The sequence below is a fragment of the Galeopterus variegatus genome, unplaced genomic scaffold (genome assembly GCF_000696425.1).
Source record: "Galeopterus variegatus unplaced genomic scaffold, G_variegatus-3.0.2 Scaffold6597, whole genome shotgun sequence".
NCBI lineage: Eukaryota > Metazoa > Chordata > Mammalia > Dermoptera > Cynocephalidae > Galeopterus > Galeopterus variegatus.
The window spans coordinates 32,951-51,952 of record NW_007732708.1 but is presented as its reverse complement, the minus strand read 5'-3'; the positions used below and the strand labels follow the sequence as shown (position 1 = coordinate 51,952).

The window sequence follows — 19,002 nt, the reverse complement described above, 5'->3', positions numbered from 1 at the left end:
CTAGGGCAGGAAACATCCCTCCCCAGCCTGGAGCCAGACCAGTGAGATCCCTGGCTGTGGCCAGCAACCCTTCTGACCTTGGGCCGGACCTGGGACTATCCAAACTGTGGTGGTTGCATCAACAGGGCAACAGCAGTAAGATCACCTGCCTTGTTCACTTCCCAGAGCTTCTAAGAGCCCTTTGCAAACTATTCTAGGTGATGCAGGTTCTAAGAGGGCATTTTTATAATCTCTTCTGGTACATACTAATCAATGTAAGCAGAAAGACTGAGAAGGGGATAGGAGGGCATTGAGGGTATGTATACAGGGCCTGGTGGTTGGGGATGGAGAATATGCATACGGGGGTATGGTGGTTAAGACCGTGGGCTTTGGAGGCTGACAGGCAGCACCTTACCACTTACAAGCTGTGACCTGGGCTTTAGGTTTTGCAGTGAAGCGGGAATGCTGTGAAGCACTGAAGTACTTACGACGGCTGCTGTTAATTACCTTCAAAGTAAAGCATTAGAAAGTACAAAACTCCATCATCCTCATTCTGGTTTTTAATGGTCAAGGTGACAATAACTTAATTTTTCCAGACCCACATTTAGTTTCCACTTTTACCTCCACCTGCTGGAGGAAATACTGGCAGACGCTGCAGCTCCGGCTGGCCACTGCCAGTTTGGGAAGTTTGGGATTGGAAGCACCAAGTCCCTTTCTCAGGATAGGTCTTTGTTATGCCAGAAGCCCTTCCGCAGCTCTGAGTGGATGGTGTGCATTCTTGGCTCCTTGCAGTGGGCGAACTGGAAAAGTGAGTGACTGGTGATGACTGCTTGGAAAGAGGATCGAGGCACGTAATGATTCGACACCAGGAGATTCCAAGTCAGTGTTGATTCTAAGTCTGTGGTTCATTTAAGAGGGAAGGGGAAAGGATTCCATCCAGAAGCCCAAGGGTCCTCCTCTCCCGAATTTGCACAGAAAGCAAATTATGGGGATGGAGGGTCTTTATCAGGCTGGGACTACTGCCAAAGTGTCTGCAAGTCAGAAGTTAGTAGGCAGAGAACAACTGTGGAGCGGAACCTGCAAACCAAAGCCCTGTGCTGATGTTTCACCTACCCTCAAAATTCCCTCAGCAGAAGCTTCTTGCAAACACCAACACAGTAAAAAGTGGTTGTAGCACAGGAAATCCACCCCTTCTTCAGCAGCTGATTTGCCATACACCATTAGTGAATAGCTCAGTGGCATTTTGATTCTGTTTCTCTAACCAAGATATACTGATTCTGAACTTCTGGGTTGGCATGAGCTGTATTCTAATGAACAAATACCTCATCTATCTCCTAGGTACACTTAAGACTTTTCCACGTGGAGTAAATAAAGCAATGGCAGAGCAGCCTGGATAATGAGGAAGAAAGGGCTGGGGCAGACAGGTAGTGTAGAATCTCAACTGGCCAAGGTCTGGGGAGTGTTGATTTCCCAAGGCTTGAGTGAAAGGAGCATAGGGAAGTAGTTATTTTCCCCTGAAGGAGTTGTGTGCAGCTAGGTCTGACCTCACACTTCAGGCGACTCTTGCTGCTGCCCAGTTTTATCTAAGTTATATATTCTTGTTGGAGCACATAGCTGTAAAGTCTCTTTCTACACATCCTCCCCCACCCGCCCATAATGGGGGATATCCTCCACATAGTCATCTTTGGGGGTGGTGGGTGGGACACACAGTTTGGATGAGTGTTATGTGCCACAAGCAATTTTTATGCGAAAAGATGGAAGGTTCCACCCCACATGTCCCCAAGGTAAGTATGAGTTTAAAGCAATCAAAGCCTGCTTCAGTGGGAGAGTTTCTGTACAACATGCTGGTGATATTCCTTCAATTTTTTTGGTTGTTTTTATTTTTTTTCTTTTCATTAAAGTCCATTGATCATCACAAAAACCCAGGAAATGCAACTAAGGAGAAAACAAATGTCCAACCAAGATCTAAGAACCCAGAGCTACGAAGGAAACGTGGCACTGGACTGCTGGGTGTGCACAATGGGGTGGGAGAGGAGATGCCCACGGGCATAGCTGCCGGCCGTGGGAAACAAGGAGGGTGGTGAGGCAGCCGGTGGGGCGGTTATGTTAACCGCTGCACGATGACAGCATTGAGCAAGTTGGCTTCCTTCAGGGTCTGGCTCTCATCAGCCAGCTCTTTGTTCGGGAAGGTAGTCATGAGGACAAAGCTGGTGGCAGCCATGGCTGGCCGGGCATCCACGATGAAGAGTCGGATGTCGCTGATCCTGGAGGAGTGGGGGTAAGTGGGGAGGCGGTGAGCAGTGCCCTTCTCTGCCATCCACAACCCCCACCCTGCAGAAGGCTGAACATCTCCTGAGGAGTCCCCTCCCCACTCCCTCTCAACAGTCAAAGCTATCATCTGGAAGCAGACTGGATCATGTCCCTCCCCTGCCAAAAGTCCTTCACTGTTGCTCCCATCTGCTTTGGGATAATAAACACCAACATCCTTACTGTGGTCCCAGGGGTACCTCATTTTATGCCACCCCCCTTGTCCTCTTCTCCTTGTAGTTCTTCCTCAAGCTGCTCTCCCTTCCACACTGGGGTCCTTCTTTCCAGAGACTCCTCTGCCTGATCCCCTTCCTGTAATCCTAATCACACTTCAGGCCTTGGCTCAAATGCCATTCCTGCAGGGCAGCCTTCCCCAGCTCCTGGTCTCCATCCCCTGACCCTCCTGCCATGGTACTGATCAAGATTGTAAGCAAACATTTCTGGAATGCTCTGATTACTGTCTCCTCACATAGGCCAAGAATTTCACAAGAGCAGAAAATATGTCTCTTTTGTATGTCACAGGAAGCACTCAAACTATTTGTCAGAAAAATTAACAAAGGTTAGCAACTCTTCAGTGCCAGTAATCCCTTCTCCAGACACTGCTTGTCTCCTGAACCTGGTGACCATATGAGAACAAAATCACCTGCAAACAGGTAGCTTCCTTCCCTAGGGCATGTCAACAGAAGTTTCTTTCTGCCCCCACCTCTAAAATTTATGCAATCTACAATGTGGCACATCTAAAGGCCTGGACATGCAAGATGAAGCCTGAGGCCTTTAGCCAACAAGCCCAGCACTCTGTATGGACTGTCCACCCTGGGAGTGAGCAGCAGTCATGCTGGGGTTAATAAGTGAAATAAGTGAAGCAAATAATTCAGATCAGAGAGATCTGAGCACCTGAAGTGTAATGAAGGATCCTCATGAAAAAAAGTATGAACAAGCCTCCAGATGCTCCTGGCTCACACCTGTGGCTTACTTCATGCCTTTAACCCCAGGTGAACCAGTCAATACTCAAGGATTGTCAAACTATTTACTAGCCCCACATGGGGGTTCTGGCTTAGTTGGCCCATGACTGATGAAACTTAGATGCCCCTATACTTGGGAAAGGAACTGTCAAATATTTTTACTGGCAACAGTCATCCAGCACCTCCCCTGCTAGTCTCTTCATTTGATTGTACCTCAGTTTCCTCATTTTTAACATGAGGGAGGCACAGTTTGCCCTGATCCAGCCCAGATGGTCTGAGACAGCAGAGCAAGTATTCCTAGAATTCTCAAAGGCCATACATATTGAAGAGACCCTAATAGCCTAGTGGTTTTCAGAGGCCCCATGGGGAGAGGGAGGTAGAGAAAGCCAGGTGGGTGGGATGCTGGCACTGCACCCCTCTCCCCTCCATCAACTGCAGCAGTTCTAGTTTTACCTCTTCTACAAGTGGGCTTTAGGAGACTCCCTTTGAACAGAGTTTGATGGCTAAAAAACCCTCAGGAACCCAGCCCCTTAACTTTACAGATGAAGAATGAGACCCACAGGAGGAAAGTGAGCAGCCACAAGCCACACCAATGAAAGTGGGGGCAGAACCAAAGGCTCCAGACTTGTAGTCCTTCCCAACCCACTGCCTCCTTCAGAGACAGCATGACATGCCTGCTGATGATTAGGAGGAAGAATGGCTCCCTGATTCCCACACATTTGCAGGAGTCTCTGGGACACTCCTAGAATAAGCCAGGCCAGCAACGCAAGGTACCTGTGGCTGTGGTTAAATTTCTGCACCAGTCTCCCACCGTCGGCAAGTCGTATTTGGATGTTTGTGGTAGGCTCTGACTCGTTGATTAAGATAGAAGAGCTGGCTTTGGCTTCATTTTCTGCCTGCTGGGCTGGAGAGCTGGTACTCAACAACTGGGGGGCAGTGCTGAGGAGAGAGGATCACATCAGGACAGGAGTAGAAACAAAGCCCCAGCAGGAAGGAACTCCCTTTTCAGATTTTTACTGAGCATTTGCTGTGTGCTTCGCACTGTTTGGTGCTGCTGATATAGTGACCTAGACAGACAGAATATCGGTGCCCTGAGGGAACTTACAGGTCCAGCAGAATTCACCTCAAACCCTGAGTCACCTGTTGCTGTAACTCCCTCACTCCTGAGTAACCTTGGGCAAGTTACTCAACCTTCTTCCTCCTCAGTGTCCTCACCTGAGCAAGGGCTGAAAGGGAGGAATGCAGTACACAGGACAGCCTATGGTGAGAGAGATGGGATCATGAGGCTGGAGGACCCAACAGACCGGGATGAGTCTTGGAGTTTTATTAGCCAATGGAGTGACTGAGGGTAGCACTCCATATCTGCAGCTGAGGCAGCCTGCACACAGCCTGGCAGGTGACTGGTGGGATGTAAGGGGAGCAATTCTGACTCTTGATGGAATCTTCAGGCCTATATCCCCTGGTGCAACCTCATTTACACTCAGGCATCAACTATGGGGGATTGTGGGCAAGATTTCCCAAAGGCCAACTCTGTGCTAGATACCACGGGGATTAATGATTCAGTGAAATGGACATGGTGTCTGCTGCAGTGTTCAAAGTGCAGATCTTAGAATCAGATAGACTAGGGTTTGAATTCACCCACTAGCTATGTGGCCTTAGGCAAGTTACTCAAGCTCCCTTAGTTTCAACAAGGATTTTTAATAAGGGTTAAAGCTACCTGCCTTGCTCAAATTTTGTGAAGATTCAAGTAAATAATTAATTACATAAAGCATTCAGGTGGGTGACAAACACAAAATGCACATAGGTCTTCTAATTCTCCACAACCATTTGGAGCTGCCGTTGCTCCTCTAAACCACCTATCCACCTCACTCTCAGCCTTCCCTCAGCAGATGGCCCTGGCCTGGACCACTGCAGAGAGGAGAGGCCATTAGATGAGAGTTTGCTCACTTCCACACAAAGCATCTATTAGATCAATTCTTGTACCTCACTCTTGCTTCTGATCTTTAGTCTAAAAAGGGCACACATAGCAAATGTAACTGAAAGTGCTTTCCAAAGTGTGTTCCATTGAATCCTAGTCCCTTAAGATATCTACAGGAAGGTTTAGGCAATGCCACCTATTATACCAGCAGCATCAGAGGCCACTAGCATATTAAAGGTCTTGAGAGATCATGCAGTTAAGGCAAACTTGTTCAACCACCAGGCTCTTTTTTCCCCCATGTTATACTTGTTAACCTCCTGGAGAAAAAGTATTTCATGGAACCCAGTTTGTGCAACATGGTCCCAGAGCATATAACTAGCAAAGAATCACTGAAAAGTGAACTTATTCTTTTCTGTGAATGTGAAATATATGTGCTTAGCGAATTACAAAGTGGGGCTCAAAGGAGAATGCTGGCTACACTTACTAGTTTCAAGAGGAGCTGCTTCTATTCATCAGCGTCACAGCATGTGGGACTCAAACGTGGGCCAGGACATGATAAATTATACCTCCACTGGCCTCAGGAGTTGCTTGGGAATAGTGAAAAGTTAAATGTTACACGTGTAAATGCCTAAGATCCATTATATCCTGTTTAGTTCATGACTTTTACAGGCATTAGGTCAATTCTTCAATTAGACTTTAGGCAGCCTGTCCCTCAACTGTTTATAATAATTCCAAATATAAAAACAGGTACTCATGGAAGTGACTGCCTGCCAAAAAGGGAGCTATCACATTTTCAGTCATGCCTATGATGAGAAAGCAGCTGTTACTCCAAAGTAGCCAACATCTATTCAGGTAAGGGTAAAGGACAGGGAAAACAGGAGTAACATTTATACCTACTTTGTGCAGGCATTTAACTAAGGGGGCTTTTACATCCACAGCCTTGCTGAATCATTACAACCAGGACTGAGTGATTTTTGAGGCAAACCTGAGAAAATTTTCTTAAACTTTTGGCTTTCACTGTAGTTCACAAGAAAACAATAGAAAACATAACAACATTTATGGGAAATGCTAAAGAAACTGCCCATCTGAGTTAGACTAAGAAGCTAAAATCCCATCTCAGTTAGCTATATAAAACTTTTTTTTTTTTTTTAGCTTAGTTTTCATAAAAAGCCAGAACTAAAATAAATGCAAGTGGAAGTGGCAATGACCACTGATTCGGCTGACAAACAGCACACCTGATTATCAAAGCTCCATCTCAGCTTGCACTCATTCTCCACACTAGTATTTATTTTCGCCCAGCTAAAATAGGAGGTACTCCAAAAGTTCACAGAAAAACAAAACTAAAAGAAAATATGAATCCTTCCATGAACTTTTGAAGTACCCTCATAGACTTTCTCAAAAATATTTACATTTTTTGAGATGTGGACTCTTGTGCATATAATACAGTTAGGTTTCCCAACAGTAGACATATTTCCTGTTAGAATTATGAAATCAAACAAACTCAAACTTCATGGCATTCTGAGTCCTCCCTTGTAACTGATGGTGGGGGTAAAAAACGGATACGACCTTTCTGGAGGGCAATTTGACACATATTAAAAATATATAAAGCCCTTTTAAGCCAACAATTTTACTTCTAACCCAAGATTAAGGAGTATGCAAAGATTTAGTTTGCAGAGATATTCACTGTAACGTTCATAACACTGGCAGCTGCCTAAATGTTTGACAGGTTAATTGGTTAAATCATAATACAGCCACAGGACGGAAAATTATGGAAACATTATAAAAGTGTAGAAATGCATTTTCTAATATGCAATGACAGCCATACTTCAATGATCAGGCAAAAAACAGGCAATAAAACAGCAAATTTACAAACACACATTATATAAGTGAATAAGAGTAGGAAGATATACTCCCTAGATACTAATTAAGATATTTCTGATTTTTAAGCTTGAGACAGTTTTTCATTCTTTATTTGCATTTTTCTATTTTTTTTTTTTTTAAGATGAACATGTTTTACTTCAATAATAAAAGAAATGAAATTATCAGGTGCTCTACAAAGCTCACCATAGCTGACAGGGCAGCTCACTCTGAGAACAGCTGTTCTGGGCTGGCCCACAATCCCCAGTACGGTAGATGAAATGATGAAAGCAGGGCTGAAATAACTATTTTGGTCCTGGTCAATCACAATCTATTGGTCTCTGACGTCCTGAGGTCTGACTCTTATTCCTGATGAGGCATAAATGGCTGACAGGGAGGCGGGGGGTTCTAGGAGGGATGGATGCAGGTAGACCACACTCTGACCTCTGCAGATGGTAAAGTGAGCAAGGCAGTGACTAGCTTGACAGCTGCTAGATCTAGGGCAGAGAGGGTGTCTTGCTGTGCAGACCGAGCGTGGGAAGGAATGTCAATCAGAAAGCCTGGGTTCCAGTCCTGGCTGTGCCACACACTGGCCACGTACCCAAGGGCAAGTCCCTAAAGTCCAAGAGCCTCAGCTTTCTCGCTGCAAAATAAGGATTGTATTGGCAAAGAGAGCCACTATGCTCTGAGTGCTTATCATGTACACAGTTCCCTCTGAAGAACATTGGCCAAGTGATGCCATGGCCATGGCTGAAGCTAAGTGGGCTCAGAGAGAAGGCAGCCTACCTATGGGCCCGCCAAGAGTCTAGTGGGAAAACTGTGCCTATCAGAGATAACAGTGACTATTAACCAACCAGATCCCATCAGAGTGTTTGAATGCAACAGAGAATATCTGTTGGCAGAAGGCACAGAAGTGAGAAGACAAGGCAGTGGCAGAGGACAAAAGGCAGAAAAAGTCACAGGAAGTGACAGTGTCAGGAAGGGACAAAGAAGTAGAGATAAGAACTGTTGAGCTGCCACAATGGTGGAGCACCAGCCCACACAGGAGCAACAATGTCCTTGAGCTTCCCAGGATCCTGACCAATGCCACTGCAAGGCACAGCTGGGCAGGAGAGTCTGAAATTCCTTATTCCCCATTTTAGCCTTAGGTCATCAAGGAGATCACACCATCCCTGAAGACCCTAGATTACTGAGTCAAAGCAGGAATTAGGTTACACATACGGCTCACACCAACTGCTCACCATGGGGCAGTGCTCTGTATGCATCAGCTCATTTATTTATTCCTTGCAACAATAATCCCAGAAGGTAAGGACTCTTAGTAGTTCTATTTATAGTGGAGGAAACTGAGGTTATATGGTCCAAAGCCACACAGCCACAAAGTGAAGAAGCAGAGATTTAAATTCAGGTCTGTTAACTCTGCAGCTCATGTTCTCCACATTCTTCCTCCCATAAAAATAAAATCTGAATTACTTTGCAAACAGAGCTATCGAAAGTGAGCAATACACAGTTCTGCTGGACTCGGCAGGTATGACTGACGCAGTCCAGCTCCCACCTGTGCTTCTCCTTACCTGCCCAGTTTCTGACCCTCTCCAGTGAAGGCTTTAAAAGCCCCCTTGGGCTTCACGAAGTCCTCATCCCGATGGTCTTCCATGTCCAAGTTTACCTGCCCACCATGGGCTAACCTCCGCAGCTCTGCTGGCACCTCCCTGAAGGAGAAAAGGCAATGCTGGCGTCCACAGAGAACAGGATGGAAATGACAGTGATGGGGTGAGTGGAGAAGGAACCTCTCAGTCCCAATGGTGGAAATCGCTGGGCCTCCACAGGGAGCCAGCTACTCTAAGTGGCTGCCTCTCTGCCTCCACCTTCTCTCTTACCTGATCAGTCACAGCCGACACCTATTTCTTATTTGGCATAGGCCCAGAGGGGAAAAAATGGACACACAAGGGTTTTGGAGCAGATCTATGAATCTGTATCTTGACTGCTTCCAAAAATTTACTTCTCAGTATTACAGCTCTTTTGGAATTTGTCTAGCAGTTTTCTGGTCCTTACTGGAAAACCCCCTCAAAAACAAACAAACAAAAAAACTTCTCAAATAACAAATATTCTGCCTCTTCTTTTCCCAGCTGCCATCTCATTCACTGATTCAAGACCTGGAAGAGGACTTTTCTGCTCACCCTCTGCGGATAGACTCCAGAAACTGGGCATTGGATGGGTCTTGGTAGCTTCTGAGTTCACCATTGTCCAGGCTGAATCCATTCTTCCAGAGCTTCAACACTACATGAACCTGTGATGACAGGAGGTAAGCGATTAGTACATTGTCAGGAACCTGGCAAGCACACCAATTTGAACCTGCAAATTAGCAGGTTTTTACTATTTCTTTGTGTTGCTATTATTAAAATACAGACGCACACATATGTAGGTGTGTATGCAAAGGGAAATCAATCAACAACCAAACCAAATAAGCATTAACCTCAAATAGAAAGGTGATGTAGCACAGGTTAAGAGCATGGGCTCTGTTTTAAGGAGATCCTGGGTTTGCATCTTGACTTTGCCACTCACTAGTTGGGTGGCCCTAAGTAGGGGACTCAGTCAAAGCTGTGGCTTCCTTATCTGTAGGGTTGCCCCTATGCTTGTTATGTAGCTCGGGTTCAACTAAACTACCATGGCAGATCTCATAGACTATTTTACAGTCATAAAAAGTGTTACCTACAATTTCCGTTAACAATTCCTCACACATATTCACAGAAAAGGGTAAAAACCAGCATATTAGCAGCTGCTGTCTCAGGTACATAGGATTTTTATTTTCTTCTTGCATGAATTTTGGAATAAAAACCAAAATGATTTAAACATACACTACAGAAATTAACGGTCACAGGGCTACAAGAAAATGTTTGTGGCATAGTATTAAATTTTAAAAAGATTCAAATTTGTCCATATAGTATGATTACACTTATGCGGGAGTTTACACAGGGGAAAAAAGTACTGGACAGTAACAACGAAAACTTAAAGTTGCACTTCAGGTCGTCTCTGGTGGTCTGAAGACCAAGTGCTTCAGCCATATCCACACCACCAGAGAAGTCCAATTTAATCTTCCTCTACCTGAGACACGGAATGCACAGAAAACTCCTTCATTTGTACATCTCCTTCCCCAAACCATTCTCACCAGCCCCCTCACACAGCCAGAGAGAACTGCCTTTGATTTTTCAGTAAGCCTCCCTGTGCATGGACCACAGCAAGGGCACTGACTCTGTAGGCTTCCCTTTCATAGGCTGCTGATTCATGTACAATATGTGACTAATACTTTCCGAAAGTGGCAGAACATACAGTCCATGAGCTTCCCTAAGAAAGGTAGATCAACACTCACATCTTGGCTGGAATGCTGCCTCCTTTCTCCTGCCACATAGGCAGACTCTTCCTCTGGTGCTGCCCCAAGGCGGTAGCCACCCCCTGCAAATGGCTACAAAGGACAAGTTCATAAACACTTGAGAGGTTGGTCAATAGTGGTGGGGTTACTCATATACAATGATGTATTTTAGATAAGTGGAAAAAAGAGGACAGGGTTCCTGATCAAGCTTAACTACTAGATGCACTTTCTGTATGAATCAAACTCAGTGCCCACAAGGCCAAACGAACTGAATGGCCAAGACTGGGGTGAAAGCTGGAAGGGGTGGGGGTGCCTGGCTAAAGGGAACAGCTGCTACTAAGCTCTTGTTAATCAAGGCAAGTAGAATTTGGGTGTAGGATAATACAAAAGACTTGATTTTCCCAAAGATGAGAGTAACTCGGATATTACATAAAACAGGTGGATACTAATCCAATTAAAATAAAATGAAGCAAAACACTGAGTAGGTCAAATTAGACAGACCAACAAAACATGTTTGCAGGACCTGATCCACCAGACCATAGGCGACAGGTTTGAAAACTTTGCCCCAAATCTTGGTATTTTGTTAAAGGGTAAGAGAAACTACATTAGTCTTCCACATAAGAGACCAAGTGAGCAAATGAAAAAAACAAAAACAAAATCAGTCACAACTGGCATGAAGAAGGCTTTCTTCCCCCCTCTGGAACTTGAGTCCTGTGGGCACAGACAATGATCCTTATGCTCACTCTTGGTTTACTGGTTTCCCCAGGGCTCTTGGTCACTCGCTCCACAGCTACAGCTCCATGCTCCTTGGCACCTTTAAAGAGATCATCCACCAGCTCATTGGGACTTTTCTTCCTGGGAGGGCCAACAATCTGCTGTCCACTTCTTTCTGAGCCCCCAGCATAAAACCTGCATAGAAAATACACCTCTAACACCAAACGCACTTGGAAAACATGAGTAGAGCATGCGCTAAGTTCTGGGCTAGGTGCTGGGTACACTGAGGTGAAGGGTATGATGTCCATCTTTAGGGAACTTACTGGCTAGGCGGGACACATGTAAGGAGGCAGGCAGGTACAATGAGATATGAGTAGCAGCAGATGTCAGTAAGGGGTCTCTGGGAACACTGAGCTGGGGAGGACAGCCAAGTCTTCCCCAGAGGATATCTTCTGGGCTGAGTCTTGAGGATGATGATGAGTTTATCAGGTGAAGAAATCAGGAAAGGGCATTCCAAGCATGCACAACAGCATGTCAGCTCACGAGAGAGCCTTAGCTGGGAATTATTCATCCAGTAGCCAGCACCTCTCCAGGAGACAGTGACTATGATCATAGTCAAAAACAGCTACCACTAGTAGCTGTGGGTTATTGGTGGCAGTGGTGTGGTTAGTACAAGCAGCTAGGCTCCAGTCCTGGCTCTGCCACTGTGTGACCCTGGATAAACCAGTGCACTGCTGTGCACCTCACTTTCCTTGTCTTTGAAATGGGAAGGAAGAAGCACATGCCCTACCTACCTGCTCCTTAAGTCAGGCCCGTGAGGTTCAAATCAGCAGATGTATGCAAAAGAACAAGCAGAGTAATGCACACGTGTAAGGTGGTGTGGTATAGTACCAAGAGCTCCCCCAAGCCTGAATCACCTTGCCATTCTTGTGACACACACTAGGAACACTGAGGAGAGGGTACCAGAGAAGGTCAGGGAAGCTCCAATCTCAGATGCAAGCCCCAAGACACCCACACTGGACTTTGCAATAGGCTAAGCATGGCTTGAGATTAAGTTAGTACTTTTTTTTTTTTTTTTTAACTTGGATCTGAAAACCAGTTGTCATGTAGCCTGGCCAGCTGCCTCCTTATCACTCCTATGTACAGCTAAGTCAACAGCATTTCCCAAAGCGGGGAGAATTGAGAACCTATAAAAATTAGTCCCAGCCCTCTATTTCCTGACATTTGCCAAGGAATCTGAGGCAAAGCCACAGGCCCTGGCAAGAATAACAGTACCAGTGTCCTTTTAGGTATGAAATGCTGAGGGCCTAAGGAAGTAATGGGGATGTGAAATAAAGGAAAGCCATTGCCTGGACGATGTGACTGGGCAGGAGGAGGAGTTCATTTAGGAGCTGGACATTCACATACTTGATGACACTCTCTTTCACTCAAGGAGTGTAAAACCCTAAAATTAACATATATTCCTGGGCCTGTATATCTAAAAGGTTGGTTCTGAGGCAGCGTGAAAGTCACAATATGGATGAAAACAGAGAACACATGTAATTTCTTTGCCCACTTCCCAAAGACTAACCATAATGAGGTAACTGCATTTCTGTAATGGTTATTGTACACTGATCCTTAGGAATGTCTGACAGACTGAGGCAGATCCATGGACAGCCAAAACCCATGAAATAAGGCTGTAATCATTTCATTCTTGTTCATTCTGGGTAGATTAAGTTCTGCTCAATGGACTGTAAGGTCTTTATTAAGGGATCTCAAAGCCTCAGCTCTTAAGAACTAGCAGCCTGTGATCAAAAGCCTTAAAAATATTCATGCCCTTGACCTGGTATTTTCATTTCTAGGAACTATTCTAAGAAAATAATCTAAGATGTGGTCAAAGATCAATACACAAAGATGTTCACAGCACTGATATTTGCAGTGGTAAAAAACTGGAAACGACCTAAATGTTAGACATCCTATATAATGAATTATTATAGCCAGTGAAATGCTTATTAAGAATTTTAAAGATATGGAGAAGTGTTTAAAATGTAGTGTTAATTGAAAAAAAGCAAGAAGTAAAATAATCTAACTTCACCATGTAACATACGATATAAGACAAAGTATGTTTATACACAGAACAAAGAATGGAAATATGCCAAAATATTAACCATAATTACCAAAAGGAGATGAGTGTTATACTTTTTCATCAGACTAGTCTGTATTTTCCATAATAAACATTAATTTTATTACAACGTTCCTAAAAATTAAAATCAGTAGGTGTGTGTGGGGGGGAGGGAGGGATTACATTTATAAGCCTGTTATTCTATTCTAAAGTATTACTTTTTCAATTTAAAAAAAAGGCTGAAAAGAAATACACCCAAAATATTAATAACTGGTTATGTCTGGGTTGTAATATAATGACTTTTTTTCCTTCTTTTCATTTTTTAAATTTCTATTGCAAATTGATAATTTATATCTGTATATACTTACGGGGTACAAAGTGATATTCTGATTTATGAGTACAATATGGAATAATTAAGTCAAAGCAGTTAACCAATCCATCACCCCAAATACTTGACATTTTTTGTGGTGAGAACATTTGAAATTTACTCTTAGTAATTTTGAAATGTGCCATACTCTATTATTAACTATATTCACACACTGCAACAGATCCCTCCACCCCCACTAAAAACCATATTTCTCCTGAGATTTTGCACCCTTTGAATATCATCTCCTCATCACTTCACCCCTAGCCTGTGTAACCACTCTTCTACTTCTTACTTCTGTTTAATTCGATTGTTTTAGATTCCACATATAAGTCAGATCATGTATTTGTCTTTCTGTGGCCTGGCTTATTTCATTTACCATAATGCCCTCCAATTCCATCTATGTTGTTGCAAATGGCAGAATTTCCTTCCTTAGGGCTGAATAGTATTCCATTGTGTATATATCCCACATTTTCCGTATCCTTCATCTGCTTATGGACACTTAGATTCCATAACCTGGCTATTGTGAATAAGCATGGGAGTGTAAATATGTCTTTGACAAACTGACTTCAAAAGTTTTTGGGTAAATACCCAGAGGTAGGATTACAAGATCCTTTTTTTCCTTCTTAATGATTTTGTTTCTCTCCCCCTAATATTCCTCAATAAATACACATTATTTAAATAATTTAGAAAACAAAAACAAACCCAGACCGCCACAAAAAAAAAAAAAAAAAAAAAGTAACAGGGGACAAGGAATCACTTCTAAGATAAAGGGAGTAAAGGACTGTTCCTAGGATATAGCCCACTCAGGTTAACCTGTAGTAGTAATGGCCAATAATAACTGAGCGTGTTTATCAGATCCTGTTCTAGGCGATTCACATATTACTGCAGACTTTCTGTGGACTGTCCCCCCTACCCCATCCCACCCCTCGAAGACTCACCTCTGGCCTTCCTCCTCCTCCTCTTCCTCATCTTGGTCATGAATGAGGTCTCTGAAGGATGTCACCCTATTATCGCTAGAGATACAGAAAGGAGCAAAATGATAGTTAAAGAAACTCCTGTCATCAGCTGCTAAGGAGTTAAGGACACTGGGGTTACATTTTCTTTTTTTGGTGGGGCTGGAAGAGAATATATGTGAAAGAAGGTTAACCCCCCTAAGTTTATATGTAAAATAATGTGGCATTTATTTCTTCAGGGTCACACAAGACTGAGAATAAATTAAAAAGTGCTGCTGTGAAGTAAAATGAAATCCAATTTAAGCTGTCCTGGCAGGAGGGGTAGGAGAGATGGGGTCTGTACTATCTTAAAAACTTTCTAATGAACATCTACTTTCATCATATAATTTTTAAATAATGAGGGAATACCTGTATGCCAAACACTGAACTAGATGCTAGGTCTATAAAGATAATCAGACACAGTTCTTACCCTTGAGATGCTTAATATCTAGGGGCACAGATAGGCAGAAAACCATCCTTAAGGCTGTGCAATAGCGCTGTGACAGAGGGAAGTACATAGGGCCATGTCAGCACAGAGCCACTTCTTCTGGAGGAAGTGGGCAAGGAGAGGATAGGGAAACATCAAGAAAGGCTTCCCAGAGAAAAAAATCTGGACTGAGTGCCAAAGACTGGTGGCCAGTCAGTCAGGTGGATAAAGAGTGGTAGGGCTGGTAGAGAAAGGAGATAGGTGCAGCATTACAGGAACGCAGCACACACAAATGTACAGAGATGAGAGAGAATGACACATTACAGAAAGGACAAGCAGCCAAAAAGTAGAAATGAAATGAATATGTGGGTGTCAGCACTGGAGATAATGCCCTGTCTGCTTTTGTTCATTCTGGGTAGATTAAGTTCTGCTCAATGGACTGTAAGGTCTTTATTAAGGGATCTCAAAGCCTCAGCTCTTAAGAACTAGCAGCCTGTGATCAAAAGCCTTAAAAATATTTCTGCTTTTAACTTGTTCACTTTAGCTCTGTGGCAGCACTCTTCTGTGACAATGGAAATGCTATAGCTGCACTATCCATTAGGGAAGCCACTAGCCACATGTGGCTACTGAGCACTTGAAATACGATTAGTGCAAATGAACAATGATGTCTGTCTTATTTAATTTTAAATAATTTAAGGTAGTAGCTACTGGCTACCTTATTGGATAGTGTAGTTTTAAGGAATCAGGCAATGGTGGTCCCTGAAATTCTAAGAAGGTACAATTTTTGCTGGATGAAAGAGAGAAAAAAGGAAAAGACTGTTACCTCTCGCTTGACCTGTACACAAGGGTAGGAGGTCCTGGGCAGGGAGGTAGCATGTGTCAGTAGATGCAGCTTTGGATTTAGATAGACTTGGGCTTGAATCTGCCATAACAGCAGGTACAAGTTACTCAACCTTTCTAATACTCAGCATCCTGACCTGCGTAATGGAGAGCACCCCACCTACTTCCAAAGTTACTGAGAGGTATAAGAAGAGAACACAGGTGAGAATATCTGGCAGAGCTAGACAGATAGTCAATGCTCCTGAAAACTAGCCCTCCCACTTCCAGGAATTTACAATTTACTTAGTAAGAAAAATTAAGTTAAATATCAGGAAAAGAGCGCAGGACAACACAGGAGATGTCACCCAGTAGTACATGGATATGGTCAAAGAAGTGAATGAATTATAGTTTAAACTGGAGTTCTGAGGAACAGGATTGTGGTGTGCTGCCTAGTCAGGGGTAGGGGATAACATGCTCAGTAGAGGAGTGGGGATGGAGGGGAACACAGAAGAATGCACGGGATTGGATAAACACAAAGCAAGAGAGTGGGCATACTCAATCGGAGTCTCAAACAAAAGCCAGAGAACCAAAAACAAGGCAGAATTGGGACACCAAAGAAACCAGTTTGGCTGGAATGAAGGAATTCAGAAACAAGGAAAACTGTGTAAGGTTAGGAAGGCAGAGTCAGGACAAACTCTGGACAATTTTGAATGTCCACAAGGAGAGGCAGTAGTCATTGTGGCTGACAGCAGAGTTGCTGGAAGCAGAAATAGCCCTGCACTTAAATCCTTGTTTTACTAGCTGTGTGATCTTGGGAAGAAGTCCAGCTTTAGTGTCCTCGTCTGTAAAATGCAGACAACAGTACTCACCTCACAGGGTTGTTGTGATGACTAAAAAGATGTATATGTAAGGGCTTAACCCAGTGCCTGGCACCTATTAAATACTCAATAAATGACAGCTGCTATTATTGAGGAGTTTAGACTTTCTCCCACAGCAATGGTTAACCTTTTTATGTCCCCCAGCCCTTTGAGAATTTGATAAAAGCCACGAATTCTTTGCCAGAAAAGACACTTTCCAAAATATACACAAACTTGTGCCTACAACTTCCGGTAATTTATAGACCTTCCTACGTCACCTAGGGTTCAGGGGCTCCACGTTAAGAACCCCTTTTCTAGAGCCAAAGAAGAACTCACTGATAAAGTGTTGTTCTGCAACAGCAGTGACAACATGAAAGGGTGTTTGTGATGATGGTGGAAAAACCTAGTAGCAGGCTAAGTGTCCTACAACAGCCACGTCAATGTGGGGGAGAGAGGGGAAGGCCCTGCACAGAATTCCTCTGAGGTGCTAGCACAAGTTTGGCTTCTCCTGAGAATATAGTCAGCATTTTTCCTCCTGGACAAGCACAAAAATGTAACAAACTGTGCCCTCCTTCCCCATTTTTTTTGGCTTCACCTAAGCCCAGCACCAAGTGTGAGGCTAAACCAAAGCAATAAGACAAGGCCTTTGGGCCTGAACGTGTGTCTAGTCTTTTACTCCCTTCAGTCTTAATGTTAAACTCTATTTCCTTGATTCTTTTACTTTCATGTCTATTTTTTAATATACATAAAAAATACTTGTAGAATGAGGCAGGGGATTGGGAAGATGAAAATGGATGCTAAAAAGGATAATAAAATGACAATAGTAGCAGCTAACACATCATACTGTGTTTTAAGTGCTTTGTGAGTATTAACTCATTTAATCTCCCATGGCAGGCACTACTATCATTCCCATTTGACAGGTCAGGAAAACTAAGGGATTGAGATTTTAAGTAACCTGCCCAAGGTCACAAAGTGCCCAAGCAGCGGAGTGGGATTTGATCCTAGGCAGTCAGGCTCCTGGGCCCATGCTCTAATAAACCACTGCTCTAATAGGACTTTGGGATTACTGGAGAAGAGAGGTGTGAACATGCGATCTGCATTAGAGGCCAAGCTTCAACTTCTCCTCCTCTGTACTTCTGACATGCCAACACCCCAGCAATAACCTGAGGTGGCTGTCAGAAACTCATATGCTAGGAAATCAGCCATCTCTACTAGCAGCTGCAAGAACAGCCCTTACGTTAACAACTATGTTCCAGGCAGTAAAATCCCCATGTGCCATCAATCACACCTCACAGTTCTGCACCTGCAAATAATTGAAAGATCACTTTCTTACTACCTCTTTACTCTGAAGATGGGCATTAGGAAAAGAATTAGGGAAAGCAATGAGATCTGGGGTTAGTGTTCCTTCTTCAAAGGGAGGAAATGTACCTTAAACCTCAGATGCCCTTAGAGAGAAACAACTTACTACTTCATGGCAAAGAAACACTACACCTGTATTCTGGAGTTGAATTCAAACCCAAATACAATTTTCTGGCTAAAACATAACAGAGAGTAGAAGTACTCAGGCTAAAGCAGAAAGGGGTGTCATAGTTAAATACTTTGGCAGGAAATGCCCCTGCTTGTCTTCTGGAAGACCAGCACTGTCCCACTCGTGGGAACCAGGGAGGCCGGTATAGGGGATGCAAATGAGATCACAAAGGTTGATACTGTTTCATCTAATAAAATAATAAATAAATAAATAATAAAAAAGGTCTCCCTAATCAACTTAGGAAAGGGTGGGTTACATAGATCTATTTTGTACAAGACTTTTTAACAGGGTAATGGGCATACTAAAATATCAAAAGAGCCTTCCTAAAGTCATCTGGCCTAATCTTTTACATCTACAGCACCCTGGAAGGAAGTCCTTTGGCCTCTACTTAAAAACTTCCAGAGATAAAATGGTCACTCCTCACAATTCATACATAAAAGACCCCCCAAAATCTTCAAAGTAGGCTCTGTGGTTTCCCCAAGGATTGAACCATAAACTGCACTCAGGTAACAATCATGCATATTTTTACAGGAAATGACTGAGTGTTGCAGGGAATTACTACTCATCACTTAGTCTTACTTTCTCACTCAACCCTCTGGTCCACACACCCAGGTCTGAGCCCTCTGTCAAGTCAGAAAATAGCTCATCACGGCTGGAAACACTCACGTAGCAATAATGGTTGCAGGGAATTACTACTCATCACTTAGTCTTACTTTCTCACTCAACCCTCTGGTCCACACACCCAGGTTTGAGCCCTCTGTCAAGTCAGAAAATAGCTCATCACGGCTGGAAACACTCACGTAGCAATAA

The 19,002-nt window shown here is 43.6% G+C and overlaps 1 protein-coding gene across 1 annotated transcript in view; it reads right to left on the bottom strand.

Moving 5' to 3' along the window:
- Positions 1-523: 523 nt before the first annotated feature.
- Positions 524-19,002, bottom strand: part of NSFL1C (NSFL1 (p97) cofactor (p47)) — a 22,160-nt gene continuing 3,681 nt past the window's right edge. Inside the window, exons 3-10 of the mRNA XM_008591042.1 lie at positions 14,508-14,582; positions 11,896-11,901; positions 11,131-11,296; positions 10,388-10,480; positions 9,198-9,307; positions 8,592-8,729; positions 4,023-4,187; positions 524-2,243 (exon numbers count right to left, since the gene is read on the bottom strand). Coding sequence (XP_008589264.1) covers positions 2,081-2,243; positions 4,023-4,187; positions 8,592-8,729; positions 9,198-9,307; positions 10,388-10,480; positions 11,131-11,296; positions 11,896-11,901; positions 14,508-14,582 — 916 coding nt within the window. The 3' untranslated portion in view covers positions 524-2,080. The remainder of the gene's footprint in view (positions 2,244-4,022; positions 4,188-8,591; positions 8,730-9,197; positions 9,308-10,387; positions 10,481-11,130; positions 11,297-11,895; positions 11,902-14,507; positions 14,583-19,002) is intronic.